Raw genomic sequence first — 14,182 nt, 5'->3', positions numbered from 1 at the left:
GATTTCGTGAAATTCAAGGATTCAGAATTAGCTAAGGAACGGTCGAGAATAAACAAGAAGAATGCCGAAAAAAAGGATAAGTTCCATAAGCTGGGGCCAGGTGGCTATGTGGTGGCAATGCCTAAGTGGGATAAGTCTGAGAAAGAGATGGAGGATGCATGTGTCACTCCGGTTACTAAGAGCTGGCCCCCCAGGTGCAGGACTTGGTTCTATGCGCATGGGGGGAGTTGGACCCGAAGACAGGCAATGTTTCGACGAAGGCAAGTCTGAAGGGAGCCGACGATGCGATACTTGTTGCAATAGAAGAGGCACGATCGGGGGTGTTCCAGCCCAACAGAGAGAACGACGAGCTTACGCGTGCCCTGGGAAATCCTGAACACCCGGGAAGAACACGAGGCATGGGCGCTATTCCGTGGTATGAGGGGTTTTCAGACTGGAACACCGACTACAGAACCCGTGCGAGAAAAAAGATTGCAGAGGAGAAGAAGAGGAAGATGGAGGAGGAGCAGAGGAAGCGGGACTATGATCGCCTTCAAGGCCTAGAAGCAAGTCAAGCGGAATTGGCAGTCAAATTCCAGCGGCAGCAGGAGCAGATCAACTCACTTACCCAGCAAAGGGGGTCTCAGCAGCTGCAGCAGCTAGCGGATGATCCAGCATTGGATAGCACCAACCCATCCATGCCGAGAAGCAGCGTGGGTTCGGCCGCCCCGGACGACGCAATGCTGGGTAGATACCCCGTAGATGACATCACGGAGAACACTAACTGCGAGCTACACGTCAAAATAACGAACATATCCATCAAGGTGGCGGACGCCGTTGCTTTTACAAATCCCCCCGAGGCAACCTTCCATTGCAACCCGATTCCAGCGGGCTATGCTCGTGTCTTGGTTGATGAGGTGGTGAACCCACCATATTCGGAGCTACAGCTTGACATTTCTGGAGGTGACGACGAGCGCTTTCTCGGAGAGGCCAAACATCGTACCATCCTATGGAAAAAGGATTGCATCATCTTTCGAAGGCCACCGACACCGCGTCAGCCGACTCCTCGTCGAAGTCCGCCACCGAGTCAGCAGTCTCCCGCTCCTGCAAGTCCACCAAGTCCGGCAAAGTGTCAGACCACTCCTCCTCCAAGTCCGGTAAAGTGTCAGGCCACTCCTCCTCCTCCAAGTCCGCCACAGCGTCAGACGTCCACTCCTCCTCCAAGTCCGGCACAACCTCAGGCCACTCCTCCTCCAAGTCCGGCACAGCTTCAGGCGGCCACTCCTCCTCATCCAACTCAGCCCCGCCAGTCGTCTCCGCCGCCTCAACAATCGCAGAAGAGACACCCCGCAGCTATGGTGCGTAGCGGTATGAGTCGAGGTAGTACATGAAGTACAGGCGGAGGCAAGCGATATAAATATGGTCCAAGCCTCACGTCTCTTCCGCAGAGGGCTTATGACAGGTCCGAGGAGGAAATCGCAGCCATATCGAAGGCCGAGGTGGAAACCCATTTTGCACCGAAACCTCCACCGCCGCCAAGGGAGAAAGTGCCTGAGGAAACGATTGACCACTTCATTCGTATGGCTCAACCACCAGCTCCCAAGCCTGTTGACACAGACTATGAGCGCCACATCAGGAAGTTAAATCGAGCACGTCTACGTAAGGAGGCGAGCTCGGGATCGAGCAAACAAGAAGCAGCTGTCAAAAAAACGGGAAGACCATTCCCCAGCTGGGAGAACAGGCGGCGCAATCGATCCCCTCGCTTGTTGTGCCAACAACACGTGACAGTACGCACGCCCAATATTATTGTGGGCAAACAGTTTACATTCCTGAGGTGGGCAATGTGGTAATAACGGAGGAGCATATAATGCAGGCTGAAGTTCTCAAAATCACTGTTGGACAACTCCTCGAGATCGAGCCCATGCCTGTGCTTAGAGAGGATGAAATAAAACGGAAATATGTCCGGGGCCAACCTTTGGTCGAGCCAGACAAGGTCAAGAAGCTCCCAACGAGAATGTATGAATTGCATCAATGGTACATGAACATTACCAAGATTTCAGATCGATTGTCCCTCATGGTGAATGTCAAGGAGGATCATTACTTCCATGAGAAAGCTCTGTCCGTTGAGTATTCTGAACTGTTTCAGTTATACAATCAAGACGCACTCGACAAATCTATCGTCAGTTGCTATTGTCTGTAAGTGATTTCTTTCTGTAATTTAAGTCTCAAGCTAGCTGTAGTGATCCTTTTGATCAATCATTAACTGTAATTATCCTCACTATATTCTTTTCTGTGGTATTATGCAGGATGAAGATGTATGAAATGAGAAAAGGTGGACGCTATGGCATTGGGTTCATTGACCCAAACACCGTTAATGAATACACATGACGGATAAATCCACATCATCAAAAGGACGTAGAGGACAACATGCTAGAGTTCTTGAAACGCCTCAAATACAATGAAGATATACTACTTCCTTACAACTTCCAGTGAGTCACACTGTCTTGTACTACAAATTCTCTGTTTTTGCCTACTAGCTAGCTATATGTTTTTGCTTACATATGCCCGCTTAATTAAGACATGCAAACGCGTGTGCATGCAGATTTCACTTGGTCTTGTGTATCATTAAAGTTGACGCCAGAACAGTTGAAATACTGGACTTACTACTCAAAGTTAAAACTGACTATAACGTCTTGTTTGGGATAGTCAACAGGTAATTCCAATCATTATTAACTATATATCTCGGCCTATTTAGTTCATCATTTCATGATATGAACTATTTAATAACCCCTTTATTCATTTTCTTTGTCGGCGGGCAGGGCTTGGGCAAGGTTCATCAGCGTCACGGATGGCGAATGGAAAAAAAAGCTTCAATGGTTTCGACCCAAGGTAAGTAATTAAGTAGTACTAGCTAGCTAGCTAGCTGCCATCTCTTTAATTATCATGCTTGATTAATTATTATCTGATCAAATTCCATTCTCGTAAAGGCCCTGAAGCAGGCGCAGGGGACTAATCTGTGTGCATTCTGCGTTTGCGAGAACATTCGCATGATGGCGTCCGAAAGGAGCAGATCTCAAAGACAGGAATGGGTACGCTTGTCAGAACACTATTCACAATTTTTACACCATTATCGATATCTAGTCACACAATTAATACACATGCATATTGATCTCCTTCTTAACAGTTCAGAGAGGTGCGGGAGAAGCTCCTAGAAACGGAGCGCGTAGAAGCACTTCAAGAGGAAATAGCGGGATTTTTGCTCGACCAGGTCATAAATCCGAAGGGAGAATACTATTACCCGCTACCGCCCCCATGAAAACCACTTCCAATTGTCATCATGCTCCGAAGGCACCAATTAGGTTAATGACACTGGCTCCGAAGGCAATGCATATGTAGGAGAAATTGTATATAGATAGCTATACATTTGTGTATGTGTGAATTAATTAATATGGTGGTTTGTGAGACATTGATGATATATATCGTAAAATACCAGCAAACGAAAAAGAATTAAAATGGAAACACAAAATTAAATAAAAAATAAATCATAAAACTAAAAACCCCCCAAACCTTATAGTACCGGTTGGTATTACCAACCGGTACTAAAGGGCTCCAGCCCCCCGGAGCTGGCTCGTGCCACGTGGTTCCCCTTTACCACCGGTTCGTGCTGAACCGGTACTAAAGGGGGGGCCTTTAGTGCCCACACTTTAGTGCCGGTTATGGAACCAGCACTAAAGGGCCTTACGAACCGGTGCTATTGCCCGGTTCTGCACTAGTGTAACCGATCCCCTAAAGAGGTTAGTAGAGGAAAACTTATCCTTGGTGGCTCTCCCTGCTCTAAATTTACACGGCCGCTACCGCTCGGAGTACAAGCTGAGCCTCTCCCTTGCCTCACCTTCCGCAACTGCCTTTTCACCGGCGCACCTCCTGACAACCCCCCACCGGCCCGCCACTACCTCGTTGCCTCTTTTGGCCCCCGCCGCCCTTCTGCCCGACTTCAAGCGTGTTCGGGCCCCGTCACCGTCGCTGGAATCAAGGTGAAACACCGCCACCATCGCCATAGCTGATTCATCGGGTTGCCTCAAATCTTCTTCATTTTTTGTCGGACGCTGTACCTGACCCTGCTTGCACACCGCTGCAGGTCATTCCCATGCGTCACCACCCACTGGTTTGGTCTAAACAACGCCTACCGGCCGATGCACCACCACTGCACCGCAAGTGTTTGACGGTTTGCCTAAGTGAGTTTTTTCATTCGTTTCTTTTTGAAGTGTGGCATTTCGATTGAACCAAGCCGTTTGAATTGTAGATGAAGAGGTTGAGGGAGATAGTCTTCGAGGACTTGTCATCATCCGAAGAGGAAGAAGACGACGATGACTTTGAAACCGTTTTAGGCATGATTCCAATGATGATGTTCGGCAGCCTAGGAGAGGATCATAGTTTAGTCACATACACATCAACCGTGATAGAGCAGAGGGCCATGGAAAGATCCTGAGAGACTACTTTGCTCCAAAATCGAACCTATCCGAAGAAATACTTTCGCCGGCGCTTTGGGATGCACACAAGTCTTTTTCTGGCCATTGCAAAAGCCGTTGAGAGGTATGATGACTGGTTCAAGCTCCGGAGAAATGCAAGTGGAGAGATAAGTGCAAGCCCTCTGATGCAGTGCATTGCGGCTGTTCGAGTCTTGGCGTATGGGTATTCTGCCTATGCAGTTGTCGACTATGTCCGCATTGGTGAACACACACTCTTGGAGGCCGTTCGAAGGTTAACTAAATCAGTGATCGATGTTTTTGGACATGAGTACTTGAGAGCACCCAATGAGGAAGACACCGAGAGGCTGATGACAGAGAGTGCAACAAGAAGATGGCTATAAATGCTTGGATCACTTGATTGTATGCATTGAACATGGAAGAATTGTTCTGCATGGTGGAAGGGTGGGTACAAAGGCCACGACAACTATCCAACGATCATTCTTGAGGCAGTTGCAGTGAAGGATCTTTGGATATGTCATTCATTCTTTGGTTTGCATGGCTCTCACAATGACATGATTGTGCTTTCGAGATCACAACTGTTTTCTAGGCTTATTACAAGTGATGCTCCTACTTGCAAGTACTCGGTCAATGGGCACAACTATTCGATGGGTTACTACCTTGCAGATCGCATCTATCCACCATGGGCCACATTAGCCAAAACAATTCCGCGTCCAATAGGTAAAAAAAATATTCACTTTGCCCAATGTCAGGAAGTGGCTAGGAAAGATGTGGAGAAAGCATTCAGTGTGCATCAGAGGCGTTTTGCAATTGTTCGTGGCCCTGCCAAGTACTGGAGCTCCAAGGTTTTATGGCAGATCATTACATGTTGCATCTTATTGCATAAAATGATCATTAAAGATGAAAGGGATATACCTGACAACTTTAGATACAACACAAATGGAACTCTGGTTGAGCGAGAGTATGATACAACTAGGATCCTGGCATTCATTGAAGAGCATCACAGGATCAAGAACCGACAAGTTCATGCTCAGCTCCAAGATGATCTTATTGAGCATCACTAGCAATACACTTTCTAGTAATTATATCACATTTTTTAACATTTGGACCATTCCGTGTGTTTAAATTTGAATAATTCGCTTTGTACACTATATCTGTCATGTACTTCAACATTCATATTTATGTTTAGTTTTTATATATGTGTCAATGTATAAAAAAACAAAAATTTACTCAGTTACATATAAGGGATCGGTTAGGTTTGGTCAAAACTTATAATGAAGTAAAAATACTTCAGGGAGCAACTAATTAACGAGCGCTCCTTCAGGAGCCTCCCAACGATCAGCGCCACTTGGCGTGCTCTCAGCCATTCGCCACGTGTCGCGCTCTGGGCGCTCCCTCCGGATTTTGTTTTTTTTCGCACGCATTTTCGGCTTTTGAACATTTTTTTGACGATTTGGTTTTCCACCGGTCTTCCCTAGCTTTTCGACCAAAAATTTTTTATCGAAAAAAATAATCTTTTTGCGCAAAAAAACGCATTTGTTTCGTGAGAGGCATGGTTTTGTTTTTGCGAGAGGCACGGTTGTGCTTTCGCGAGAGGCACGGCCGTGCCTCTTGGAAACGAAAAAAAACGTGTTTTCTTTTTTTTCCCTTTCGCGAGAGGCACGGACGTGCCTCTTTCGGAAAAAGAAAAAAATGTGTTTTCTGTTTTTTTTTTCGCGAGAGGGACGGTTGTGCTTTCGCGAGAGGCATGGGCGTGCCTCTTTCGGGAAGGAAAAAACGCGTTTTCTTTTTTTTCTTTAACGAGAGGCACGGTTGTGATTTTGTCAGAGGCATCGGCGTGCCTCTTTCGGAAAGGGAAAAACCTGTGTTCCCGGTTCGGTTTTTTCGTCCGTTTTTTTCGTGAAAAAAAAGTTTGTCAAAACCTATCAACATGGGATCTAGTTTTGAAGATCTCGACGCGAGGAATCCAACGGCGAAAGCAGTTGGAGATTTGGACGCACGGTTTAAAAGATAAAACGTTTTGAATAAACGGATCTACAAAAAAGGGAAAACTCCCATGTAGTGACAAGTGGCGCACATACAACACGCCATTTGTCACAACCTAGAAAAGTTGGAGTGATCTCCACAAAAAATACTCCTTAATTAGTGATTTCGAATACTTCATCGGTTAGAGTTTCCCTTAATGGGCCGAGCTCCAGTGCATGTTTCAGGAGCCTTTTGACGGTAAGAGCGAGCGCTAAACAGGAGTTTTGCTCCTCGCCGTCCTAGGCAACTTGACGGGCGCGCTTCCCCTTCGATCGAATCTAGTAATACGAGTAAATCTAGAAACTTTATTTGAGTAGTTTACGGACACAGACGCCCGAAGGTGGCCTCCGGCCGGCTATATTAGGGCATGTACAATGGTGCTATCTTAGGAGTGCCACGTAGGATAAATGATGAGGTGGAGGAGAAAGAACTCATAAGAAAAGGCTTGTCTTCTCTTATTTAAGAGAAGACAAAAGATGATCTCTTAGCACAATATGTCTCATCACATTTTTAGGAATGACTAGTTATTGAAGATAAGGCTAAGAGATGACCCATTGTAGACATTGTTTTTTGTCATCTCTAAATTACATGCAAGACTTAAGATAAGACTATCTTATCAACCATTGTACATGCCTTTAGGCCGAGCCCCACGGCACCGAGCGAGGCGAGAGCCAAGAGCACAAGAAAACAGAAAGGCAATCGGGATGCAGATCTTCGTGAAGACGCCGACAGGGAAGACGGTGACCCTGGAGGTCGAGAGCACCGACACCATCGGCAACGTCAAGGCCAAGATTGACGGCAAGGAAGGCTTGTCTCCGGAGCAGCAGCGGCTCATCTTCGGCGGGAAGCCGCTGGAGGACGACTGCAGCCTGGCCGAGTACGACGTCAACGAGGACTCCACTCTTCACCTGCCGCTTCGTCTGCCCGGGGGGTTTCGCGGCTGCAAGGGTTATTGCAGGGACGACAGCCTCACAGCCCTCGCAGAAAGCTACAACACAAACAAGAAGATCTGCCGCAAGTACGTGTTTCTTTCTCTTTTTTTGTGTGACGATGAATGTGCTGCAAGTAGTAACCTTTCTAGTTAGAAGAATCAATTAATTTTATCATCTTTCTTTTAGGCTTATATATACTGCATAAGAGCGTATGTGTTGTATCTTGTATGGATGTACTCCCTCCGTCCTAAAATAAGCGTCTCAAGCTTAGTATAATTTTGTATTAGAGTTAATACAAAGTTGAAACAGTTATTGAAACGGAGGGAGTACTAATTAACATTTTGTCACCCCTGCATTGATCTGTTGTTGCAGATGCTATGCTCGGCTACCTCCTAGGGCAACAAACTGTCGCAAGAAGAAGTGTGGCCACACCACTCAGGTGAAATTTACTTCCCCCTCTCATGTTCTTGGCCGGCGGCCTTATCATTTTTGGCGGCTAACTTCAAAAATAAAAATAAGGGGTAGATCTGATGCATGTATTTTGCTCAACCTGTCATTTACAGCTGAGGCCAAAGAAGATCTGGAGGTACTACTAAAGCGTTAGGCGCCAATGAATTGATTAATTTCTCAATTCAGAGTTGGACGTTTAAATTATCTCCTTGTAAATGTCCATCCTTGTGGATGTTGAATCTTAATTATTGTGTCCCGGTTACATCAATTTGCAATCATGTCTTGATGACGATCTTATGTTTCTACCAATCGTCTTCCTGTCTGAAACGCGGCAGAATAACAAGTACGTCAAGAATCTCAAGTGGAGGCTCGGTCTCCGTCATTGTATCATGCAACCCGGCTTAGGAAAAGGTGCTGGCATTGCCCTCTTTTATGATGAGAGTGTTGAAATAAAAAAGATTGCCGCAGGGGCGAGATATATCGATGTATTGATTCGTCTAAGTCCAAACGGTTTCCAATGGAGGGGTACGTTTGTCTATGGAGAACCAAAAGCACATGATCGTCACCACATGTAGACCTTACTAAGAAGAATAAAGGATACGAGCAACCTTCCTTGGCTGATGGTGGGGGACTTTAATGAAACTATATGGCAGGAGGAGCATTTTTCTGCCGCAAAAAGATCAGAAAGCAACATGGATAATTTTCGCAGAGCTCTATTTGATTGTAACCTCTTTGACCTTGCACTAGTAGAAAAACACCTAGTAGTCCCGGTTCGTAAGGGCCTTTAGTCCCGGTTCATGAACCGGGACTAATGGGTCATTACTAATACCTCCACCCATTAGTCCCGGTTCAAACACGAACCGGGACCAATGTGCCTCCACGTGGCCCTGTGCGTCGAGCCCACTCAGGGGGCCTTTGGTCCCGGTTGGTGGTACCAACCGGGACCAAAAGGCATCCACCCGTCAGCCTTTCAGTGGCTGGGGTTTTTGTTTTTTTAAAGGAGGGTGGGTTTGGGGGTTTTGGGGGGTTAATTTAGGTGTTTCATATATTGTGTTAGCTAGCTAATTAATAGAGAGAAGTGTCCTCTCTTATGTCCGTGCTTGGTCGACGCTACGTACTATATATACATAAGTGATCGAGAGAACCATTGAGTACAGAAGTTTGTCATGCATACCGAGAGAAGTGATCGATCGACCTCTCCTTCTCCGAGAGATTGGTCGAACAACAAGTTTTCGTATATCATGTATCCGACGCTACTGGCTACATACATGTACAATATGTATAAGATCTCTTAATTACAATCTCCTAGAAATTGAAATCAATTTCCACATGGTATTCTCCGGCTTTATTGATGACGTGGTCAAGAAAGAATCCTGCCAATTCCTCTTGAATTGCTTTCATGCGATCTGGTTCTAGGAGTTCATTCCGCATCTGCCACGTCTAATTTGAAGAAGGGGGTTAATTAATACATATATATGAATGAAACTCAACAGAAATGATGGTGTAATAAAATGAAATTGTGAATATTATTGCTTACGCATTTCATATTGTCTTTGAGAGTAGCCCCGCTTGTTTTTCAAAGTCGCGTTGTGGATGAACTCGCACACGTAGTATCCACAGAAATCATTCCCTTCTTCCTGTCACAAGCACTTTACGAGAAATAGAGGTCAATCAAACTGATAATGAAGCATTAAAAATGGCATTGATGAAAGTATAGCTATAGAATCAACGGGAGATGCGCGCAACTAGCTAGCCAGTAGTACTTACTTTCGGGTATGTATATCGCAGCTCCTTCGGCAGTCCCGGAGCTTGTGCGCTGAACTGTTTCCAAACCCTGCAAGACAAAAAAAATAATTATTATTACTTGAGATATCAGGAAATGAACAAAAAGTTGCCGATATGGTGCGATAATGATCGATTGAACTTACTTGCTGAGCATTTCAGTCATGTCCGCATAGGTTTTGGGATCTTTCCGTCTCGAGTCTAAGACGGTTGCTAGTCCACGCTCAAGCTTAATCTCCAGAAGAATATAGTGGTACCTGCGCACGCATGCATAACTCATCAATTACATTACTATAACCTCGCTCGAGTAATAAGGGAAACTGAATATGCACACGACAGTAACACTCCCTTGCCGTTGTAAGGAAAGAGTATGGTATCTTTGTTTTGATTTTTGATCAACGATTGTAGCATGTTGTCCTCGGCCTCTTTGACGTCCTTTTTAACCATAAATTCATCTATGATATTTGTGTTAATGAACCCAATATCATAAATTTCTTGTTTTTTGCACTCGACGATCTTCAATCTGCATAATATATTGAGGATAATTAATTATAAATACATGAAATAAAAGAGCAGAGCTATATATAGACTTAATGACAGAAATAGTACTTACAGAGAGTAGCAAAAGACCATTAGTTTATCGAGGGCCTTTTGATTGAAGAATGCGAAGAACTCATCAAATAGAACAGTCAACAGATCATTTGCAACGAGGTCGTGCTCCTCTTTAATATTCAGATACAAAGCATTCGTACCCCTAGACTCTCTGCAGGTTTCCATGTACCAATTATGGAATCTTCGCATCATTGTTGTCAGAGATTTTTCATCTTTAACGAGAGGCTTCCCGTACTCGTATCTGTGTTCGTCCACCTCCAAGAAATCAGGAAGTTGATCATCAGGCAGGTAATCTGCAAGATTTCCATAACCGGCCACCGTCCCCGGAGCATTAGACACTTTGAGCGGGGCGCACGATTGTTGTGCTTGTTCACCGAGCTGGGCAATTTTTTCCCCTTTGCTCGTTCTTTTAACCTTTTAGCACTGACAGTAGTTCCCGACCGCTGGGCTTGGAGATATGTCTGTTCAGTAATGCGCTCATAGTTGGTTCTCGGCGGAGACTTTGGTGGTTTTCTCAGGGCATCGATAGTACGCTTTGCTTTCACCGGATCTACCTTCTCCTCCGGAGGTGGATGTCTCTTTGCTTTCACCCCTTCAAAGAACTCCTTCACGTGGGTCCGCACAATCGTATCATTTTCCTCCTCGGTCCTCTCGTACGGTAACTTCTCTAGAGGCTTGAGAGGTGGACCGTATCTGTATTGCCTCCTGCCTCTGGTTGTGCTGCTAGACGGCGGAGCAGACGGAGCGGCTGCGGCGTCTGTCTTCTGTCGTGCTTGCTTACAAGGCGGAGGAGAAGGAGTACGACGCGCCGGAGCAGCCGGGGCGGCAGCGGGTCTCTTCCGCCCTTGCTGGCGAGGCGGAGAAGGAGGAGGCTGCTGGCTGCTTGGGAGCGCCGACGCAGGCGGAGAAGGAGGCGGAGTGCCGCCACGCGCCGGAGAAGGAGGCGGAGTGCCGCCACGCGTGCCCTGATCATCACTTGCCGGAGGAGGAGGCGGTGGAGGAGGCGGAGTGCCCTGACTCACTGGAGGAGGAGGAGGAGGCGGAGGCGTCCAGTTCGTAAGGTTGATGAGCTCCTTCCGCCATAGGCATGGAGTCTTTAGAGCAGAACCTAGCCTAGTCTCCCCTTCACCGGTAGGGTGGTCAAGCACGAGGTCCTAAAATCCCTCTGTTATTTCATCCACCATCACCTTAGCATATCCTTCTGGAATCGGCCGGCAGTGATAAGTTGCTCCGGATCCACTAGGATAAACAGAGCCAACAGCCGCCTTGACCTTCAAATTCATCCATCGCGCCATAATGTGGCAATGTTGAGACTCCGTGATAGCATCCACGTGATAGCTGGCAGGAGCCGTCAAGACATGCTCCGGCTGAAGCCGCTCGGTGGAAGCCACGTTGCTTCTCCGCTGAGATGGCGGGGTAGCTTCGGGAGAAGCTTCGGCAGGTCGTTTGCTGTGATCTGCTGCTTCTCGTTCCTCTTCTCGTTCCTCTAGCCCCATTACACTTTCGTGCAGCGCCTGCAGTTGGCCCTGCTCCAGTTTCTTCCTCCTATCGTGGGTTTTGTAACCCCCTACGTCCGGAAAACCAACCTTCCACGGAATGGATCCTGGCGTGCCTCGTGTCCGTCCAGGGTGCTCAGGATTCCCGAGGGCCATTGTGAGCTCGTCCTTCTCCCTGTCTGGTACGAACGCCCCTTTCTGCGCTGCATTGATATAGTGTCGAAGGTTCTTGACTGGTATTTCCAGTTGCTCTTCTGTCCAACGGCACATCCCTGATACAGGGTCCAAGGTTCCACCAGCCCCGAAGAACTAAGTCCGGCAACGGTTTGGCCATCTCATTGTCTCTGGTTTGATCCCTTTTTCAGGCAGATCATTCTCAGCCTTGGACCACTTAGGCCGGGCTTTGAGGTAGCCACCTGACCCCGTGCGATGGTGAAGCTTCTTCTTCGCAGCATTTTGCTTGTTCGTCGCCGACATCTTCTTACTCTTTTCCGATGTCTTGTGGGCCACAAATGCGGGCCAGTGATCTTTGATCTTCTCATATTTGCCGATGAATTCTGGTGTCTTTTTTTCTGACAAAATGGTTCAACTCTTTCCTCCACCTCCTGAATAGGGTTGCCATCTTCTTAAGAGCACAAGACTTGATTAATTGCTATTTAACTGGCTTCTCCGGATCCTCCTCTGGCGGTAGGGTGAAATTTGCCTTCAGCTGAGTCCAAAGATCTTCTTTCTGCATATCATTGACATAAGACACCGCAGGGTCGTCCTTAGGCTTATACCATTGCTGGATATTGATCGGGATCTTATCCCTAACAAGAACCCCGCACTGAGCAGAAAATGCGTTCTTTGTCCGGATGGGTTCAATCGGTTCGCCGTCGGTCGCGATTTCTATGATCTCAAACCTTTCATCCGAGCTCAACTTTTTCTTCGGGCCTCGTCTCCTTACCGAAGTTGTGCTCGATCCGGAGGGCTAGAAATTAAAAGGAAGAAAGACGAGAGTAATTAATATGTGTACATATACCAAAACAAGGAATGCATCAATTAACTAGTCAGCACGGGCTTAACTAATATATATATATATACCTGGCCGGACTCGGTTCGATCACCGGAGCAGTCAGCACGGTCTCCTTCTTGTACCTCCATTGGGTCATCACCGGAGCCATCATGAATATAGCCCTCTTCTTGTACCGGCATTAATGGGCCGGAGCCATCATGAACATAGCCCTCTTCTTCACCCAGTCCTTCCTCACCAACGACGTCGATGAAAAATGACGCAACAACATCAGTTCCTTCTCCAATCATCTCCCCCAACATCGCTTCTGTTGCTTCGTCTCGGTAGTGCTCCATAGTTTCTGCAAATATTTACAACATGTCAATTATTATTCAAACATGGTATAGATGGATATATATTAGTGGCAAACGTAGAACTAGCTAGCTAATCACAATAAGGAATCATGTTAGTGGCCTCGACGCTGCTTCTCTAGGGTTTGGGATCGCCTCGACACAATGCTTCAAGGGTTTGGGGTGGCCTCGACGACAATGCTCTTTTAACTTGGTAAATTTGGGTGGCCTCGAGAGTTTTGGTCGAGCGAGAGGGCCGAGGGGGGTGCTGCCGTTGTATAGGTTATCACGGTTGAGAGGGGGTATATATATCGACCGCCCCTCATGTCGAAGTTATCTCGAGGGGGCGGCGAGGGCGAAGGCGAGTAGCCTGACGGCGACAGACCTGATAAAACATAAGAAAACGAAGAAGAGATAAAAAGAGGAGAAAAAGAAAGGAATAGAGGAGAAGAAGAAATCTTCTTTTTTGTTCTTCTTATTTATTTCTCCTCTATTCCTTTCTTTCTTCTTCTCCTCTTATTTTTCTTCTTCTCCCTCGAGAAAGGAAAATAATTAAGGAAAAGGAAGAAAAGAGGAAGAAGGAAGAGAAGGAAGAAGAAGAATAAAGGAATAGAGGACAAGAAGAAAAAATAGAATTTTTTTTCTATTTTTTCTTCTTCTCCTCTTCTTTTTCTTCTTTTTTCTTCTTATTATTTATTTCTCCTTTTCTTTTCCTCTCCTCTTCTTCTCTTTTCTTCCTCTTCTTATTTTCCTTTTTCCTCTCATTCTTTTTCTTCTTCTTCTTCCTTCTTCCTTCTTCCTCTTTTCTTCCTTTTCCTTATTTTACTTTTTCCTCTACACTAACCTAATTAAAATGCACTAACCTAAAATCGATATCTACTAACAACCTAAATAAAAAATTAATACATATATGAAAAAACATATATAAACAAAAAAATGCTATGAACATTATATTCATACATACATATAGCCACATCCATTCATCATATAGCTACCACATACATATATACATTAATTATATATATGAAAAAAATGCAATGAACGAAAAAATACACATGTATGTATGAAAAAAAGCACT

The 14,182-nt window shown here is 45.9% G+C and overlaps 1 protein-coding gene across 1 annotated transcript in view; it reads left to right on the top strand.

Moving 5' to 3' along the window:
• The window catches only part of LOC123114227 (polyubiquitin 11-like), an 83,604-nt gene that overhangs the window by 54,235 nt on the left and 15,187 nt on the right, over positions 1 to 14,182 (top strand). Inside the window, exons 2-3 of the mRNA XM_044535621.1 lie at positions 7,183 to 7,422; position 7,632. Coding sequence (XP_044391556.1) covers positions 7,183 to 7,422; position 7,632 — 241 coding nt within the window. The remainder of the gene's footprint in view (positions 1 to 7,182; positions 7,423 to 7,631; positions 7,633 to 14,182) is intronic.

This window comes from Triticum aestivum, chromosome 5B (genome assembly GCF_018294505.1).
Source record: "Triticum aestivum cultivar Chinese Spring chromosome 5B, IWGSC CS RefSeq v2.1, whole genome shotgun sequence".
Classification (NCBI taxonomy): domain Eukaryota; kingdom Viridiplantae; phylum Streptophyta; class Magnoliopsida; order Poales; family Poaceae; genus Triticum; species Triticum aestivum.
This window is presented reverse-complemented; position numbering and strand designations above follow the sequence as displayed.